The sequence below is a fragment of the Nicotiana tomentosiformis genome, chromosome 6 (assembly GCF_000390325.3).
Source record: "Nicotiana tomentosiformis chromosome 6, ASM39032v3, whole genome shotgun sequence".
Taxonomy (NCBI): Eukaryota; Viridiplantae; Streptophyta; class Magnoliopsida; order Solanales; family Solanaceae; genus Nicotiana; species Nicotiana tomentosiformis.
In genome coordinates, this window is record NC_090817.1 from 143,544,408 (window position 1) to 143,550,192 (window position 5,785).

Genomic DNA, 5,785 nt, shown 5'->3' on the forward strand with positions numbered 1-5,785 from the left:
CTTAACTTGCGTACCAAACACCGGAAAATGAGTAAGATTACTACTTGTTTTCCAAGAAAATATTTTCTCCATGGAAAACATTTTCCGTTATACCAAACACACCCAAATGCCACTTTCCTTTTCTTTTCACTATGTTGCAATAAATGTTTTTGCATTAAAAAAGAATCTTTCTATATGTATCCCCTAGTCTCTCGTTATATATTAAGACCGTAGCCACAACAATTGCATCACATTGTTGTAACGACCCGGCCAGTCGTTTTAAAAGTTATAGCCCCATTCCCCTATTTACTACTCATTCTGTACTTTATAACTGATATATGACTTGCCGGAGAAATTGGTTTAGGTTCAGTGAGGTTTTGAAATGAATTGGAATACTTAGTTCTAAGTTTTAAAACTTAAGTTCAAATAGTGATCGGATGCCTATTTATGTGCAAACGACCCCGTAATAAAATTTTGATGATTCCAACAGCTCTGTATGGTAATTTTGGGTTTAGAAATGTGTTCGGATATTTATTTGGAAGTCCGTAGTTAAATTAGGCTTGAAATGGCTAAAATAGGAAATTTAAGTTTGGAAGTTTGACAGGGGAGTTGACTTTTTGATATCGGGATCGTAATCCAGTTCTGAAAATTTTCATAGCTCAGTTATGTCATTTATGACTTGTGTGCAAAATTTGAGGTCAATCTGACTTGATTTGATAGGTTTCGACATATTGTTCTGGGAGTCTTTGGAAGTGCGGACCGCACATTTTGGGAGAGCTGAGGCAAAAGGGAAGTGAGGACCTCAGGGAAATTATGCGGACCACACAATTTTGTGTGTGGCCGCACTTCAGTCCGCAGAGGATTGTGCGGGCCGCATAATTTTGTGTGCGGCCGCACTCAGGAACTCTCAGATTCGATGGTCCGACTTCAGAAGCTTATATCTTTTGATCCATAAGGAATTTTGAGATGATTCAAAAATGACAGTTATAGCCCTTCGTGTCTAGTTTTCAGAAAGACAAAGAAGTCATCATTTAGACATTTGTAAAGAAAGTTATGGCCAAAATACTAAAGCCTAGCAGTGCTATCACCAAGAGAGTGCGGCCACACAATTTTTGTGCGACCGCAGGAGCTGGGATGTGCGGTCGTACTTGGAATTGTGCGGACCGCACATGGTGAGTTCAAAAAATGTACTATATAACCGAGGCCTAGGGTATTATTTCATTTTTGGGACCTAGAGAGCCCGGTTTGTGATGATTTTTCGTGGGATTTTTCAAGAAATTTACCGGAGTAAGTGATTCTAACTCATATTTGGTTAACATACATGAATATATCATTATTTTCATCATCCAATTAGTATTTTGAGATGGAAATTTGTAGAAATTTCATAAAATAATTTTTTGGGATTTGAATGTCGATTCGAAGTCGGATTTGAGTGGAACTAATATGGTTGGACTCATAATTGAATGGGTTGTCGGATTTTGTGAGTTTCGCTGGATTTCGAGATGTGGGCCCACGGGCGATATTTTTTGAGTTAGATTCAGATTTTTATTAAAAAATATAGTATTTTCTTATGGAGTTGATTCTATAATTTTTGTTGACTGTATCGAATTAATTATGACTAGATTCGAGTCGATTGGAGTCGGAAAATCGAGGAAAAGGCATACTACTTGATTAAATTGGAGCAAGTCGAGATAAGTGATTTGTCTAACCTTGTGTGGGGAAAATTTCTCCTAGGATTGGTATTGATATGATAATTGTAATGTGATGAAAGTCGTGTATACGAGGTGACGAGTATGTACACGGGCTAAATGTGAAAGATTATATTTTTAAATTGTGTAGATCACTGTTGCATATTAATTAAATTATTAAATATTATTATATTCTCCATCATTGATCTGATTTATATACTTTAAATTTGCTTGACTTTCTCCTGCTAATTATTTTTACCTGTTTAGCTGAAACTTGATTTCTTTTATTCTGTGCATTATTTGAAGGTGAAATTTCTTTAATTTAAATATTATTAACATGAAGTATTTGATATTTTAAATTTGGAACTGAGGCAGCGTATTAAATTTTTTTAAATATTATTTTTGCTGAGTTATTTAATTCCCAATTATTTTGTGAGATTTTTGTACTCATTATGATTGAGTCGTGAGCTCCCCGTTGTGAAAAATATTGTTGATGTTGTTTATTTTGGCAAATTAAAATATTTGGGCACTTGAGGTGCAAATTGTGACATATTGTGATATTGATACGCATGCGGTGGTATAAGGTCTGTGTGTTGAAACACATGCGGTGAGATAAGGGTGGCTTGATGCGCGTTGCTAGTAGGGGAACTACTAGAAGTCATGCGGTGTGATAAGGGTGGCTAAAACGCGGATGTTATTTCGGGAAAAATATTTTTCTTTAAAATTAAATGTGAAGGCTCCCGCGCTGATATAAGGAAATGAGATATTGTGAATTTATTTATGATTTGGGACTACGAGGTGGTAACTCGAAAGTGCCCTTGTTGATATTGATTTATGGCCGCAGTTGCCTTTGATTATTGTTGTGATCTTCTTAAAGTTGAAAAGAATTCTGTTTTATTTTCACGGGGTATTATTTGCCATTATTTTGCGTAGTTAATTGGTGACATACTACTTACTTGATTCATTTCCATTGTCATTTCATTTTTATTATATTGTTAAACATTTCACCTTGTCTTTTATTATTCCAATAGGGCCTGACCTGACCTCGTCACTACTCTACCGAGGTTAGGCTTGACACTTACTGGGTACCGCTGTGGTATACTCATACTATGCTTATACACATTTTTTTGTGCAGATTCAGGTACATTCTACCTGCCCAGACATCAGTGAGCTACTTGTGTGCGGAGACTTCGAGGTATATCTGTCAGCGTCCGCAGACTACGGAGTCCCCTTCTATCATTATTTTATTGCTTCCTTATTTTTCTTAGACCCTGATATATATAGATACATTGAGGATAAATTCTTAGAAGCTTGTGACTTATTCCTACCGGGTTTTGGGAGTTGAAATTATGTGAATTTGAAGATTATTTATTTCAGATTTCTATTGTTATAACGCATTGATAGGCTTACCCAGTCTAAGAAATTAGGTATCATCACGACATCCTACGGAGGAAATTTGGGATCGTGACAATTGTTTGGTGTGAGGACGAAAAAACAAGAAGGGAATTCCATACAGAGGCGTATCCAGGATTTTAAGAACATGAGTGCACCATTATCTTTAAGATAAATGTTTGGTTCGATTATATAAAATTTATGGTGATAACAAGTTCATGACTTCACGAGCAAAATATATTAATATTATATTCGCAAAAAATATTATTCACTTTATAATTGTCCTCGACGAGTTTTCATACTTTGAAAACGGTCGATAATAGCATCATTACTTACAGTTTTAAATATCTTACGCTCTATATAGCAAACTAAACAATTATTGAGAATATCATCATCCATCCTATTACGTAGATCATTTTTGATGTACTTCATTGATGAGAATACTCTTTCCACGCTTGCGGTAGCAACAGGTATAAGCAAAGTCAACTTCACAAGCAAATAAATAAGTGGCCAAGTAAGATCCAATTTTGTCACTATCATCACTCTAGCAAAATCCTTAATCCCCTTTAGGTTAAGAAATTTGCTATCACTCTTTTGAGCATAGACAATAAAACTATCAAGTTGGAAACCGAGTTCTCGAAGTTTGTTATCACCAAATTTACTTGGATAATACTCTGCCCACTTCATTATCCTGTCATTATCAAAATTAGCAAATGAATCAACCGGATTCAAACTGGCCATACCAAGTAGTAAGTCAGTAGTCACAACATCCAAAACGGTCATTAAGCTCTTGAAGTTTCAAATCAATAACCGTATAAAACACTTCCACATGAAAGTGATGTAAATATGAAAACTCGGACCTCTTACGCTTTGACTTTCCTATAGTATAGTTTTCATCCATTTTGGGAATTAGAATATCATGTTTACTACAAAATAAGCACACCTCATCCAACAAGAAGTTCCATTCAGTTTCTCTCATCATTTGCAATCGTTTCTTTGCACGGTCAAGCATTATCATAGCATTAACAATATCCTGATCTATCTTTTGTAAAGCTTTGTTCAATTCATTTGTAAATAACAACACCATAAATATTAAGTGCAACATAAAAATAAATCTAAATTCTTAAATCTGACTCAAAAGATTTCCCGCTGCAAATCTATCAAGATGATATGGACAGTCATGCTTCATATCTTTAAGCACATTAACAATTGAAGGAAATAAAACCATCAAATTGTCCAAAGTTTTAAAATGATACCCCCAACGAGTATCACCCGGTCATTGGAGGCCACGTTCTTGATTCAAACCTTGCCCCGTATAGGCTTCTCCAAATTTAAGCAACTCTTCCAACTTATCTGCTTGATGTTGTCGAAGATCCAATAGTATTCAAAATATTAGTAACAACATAAAAGAAATTATCCACATCCGAATATTTTTTAGAAAGAGCTACAAGTGGTAGTTGCAATTGATGAGCAAAACAGTGAATACAATATGCAGAAGGAGTATCTTGCAAAATTAAATACTTGAGACTACTTATTTTTCCTTACATATTACTAGCTCTATCATAGCCCTGTCTACGTATCTTGGATCTACTTAATGAATGATCCAAAAGCAAAGAATAAATTACTTTTTATAATGATGAGTAAGAAGTATCATCCGCGTGGACAATACCCAAGAATCGCTCTATCACCATTCCACTTTTGTTGATATATCGCAAAATTAAGGCCATTTGCTCCTTATGTGAGACATCCTTTGATTCATCAACCAATATTGTAAAATAATTACCATCCAAATCTTCAATGATAGCTTTAGTTGTTTCTTTAGCACAAGCCTCCACAATCTCCTTTTGAATTGTTGGATAAATCATTATATCATTTTGTGGTGCATGGCGTAATATTATTCTTCCCAAATCCGGATGCCGATCTCTGTGCCATTCCAAAAGTTCAAGAAAGCCACCTTTATATTCAGATTCTTCACTTTCATCGTGTCCACGAAATGAAAATCCCAAAATTAAAAGAAACCTTACCACATCAATTGAGGCATTTAAGCGCATCCGATAATCACCTTTTACTTTTTCACTTTGCCTATCAAAAGAAGATTGAATCAGTGACGTTGATTTTTCAAATCTAGCATCCTATTGAAGCATTTGTGATGGATACTATTTACTTCACCAACATGTGTTTTGAATCTTTCCACACCCTTGTTCTAACCCCTAAAACCATCTTTTGTAAATGCATCCCCTGCATTTCAACGACTTTCAAGTTCATTCTTGAATAAATAACAACACAAAAAAAATGTCGCATCTGCTTTTATGATATACTGCAACCATTGAGAATATGATCTCCTAAACCAAGTGGGACTAAATTGACGCATTTTACTCCCAATCTTAGTTTTAGGAAAGGCATGACCAATCGGTTGACAAGGCCCTTTGTTTATATAATATCTCCTCACTTCATCTCGAATATTAGGACTATAATCCGAAATTGGCATTCTTTCTTTGGGATCCAGTTCAGAAGATTTCAAATCAAGCACTTTATCCACATTTGAAAGTAGAGAAGGATTTGTCTCTCTTTGAATTTTCGGAGCAATTTGTGAACTCATGGATGACCAACTAGCACTAGAACTTGGTTCACCATTTTTCGGCTTGGTGAGATATCTATCCATTTTAATCTTATGGATCGTTCCTACAAAATTAAATATTCACACTTCTATTTAATCTATCTTAATT

At 35.0% G+C, this 5,785-nt stretch overlaps 1 protein-coding gene across 1 annotated transcript; it reads right to left on the minus strand.

Moving 5' to 3' along the window:
• Positions 1 to 3,332: 3,332 nt before the first annotated feature.
• Positions 3,333 to 4,146, minus strand: LOC104090383 (uncharacterized). Its single transcript, XM_009595458.2, has 2 exons — positions 4,003 to 4,146; positions 3,333 to 3,848 (listed from the first exon to the last, which is right to left on the minus strand). The coding sequence occupies exons 1-2, from the start codon at positions 4,144 to 4,146 to the stop codon at positions 3,333 to 3,335; spliced, it is 660 nt and encodes a 219-aa protein (XP_009593753.2).
• Positions 4,147 to 5,785: the final 1,639 nt, after the last annotated feature.

What these genes read in the sequence shown, in the direction of transcription:
- LOC104090383 (XM_009595458.2), bottom strand. Translation starts at nt 4,146, where the DNA reads ATGGTGTTGTTATTTACAAATGAATTGAACAAAGCTTTACAAAAGATA. An exon ending in GGAACTTCTTGTTGGATGAG is followed by an intron (nt 3,849 to 4,002) that starts GTGTGCTTATTT and finishes TGAAACTTCAAG; the next exon opens with AGCTTAATGACCGTTTTGGA.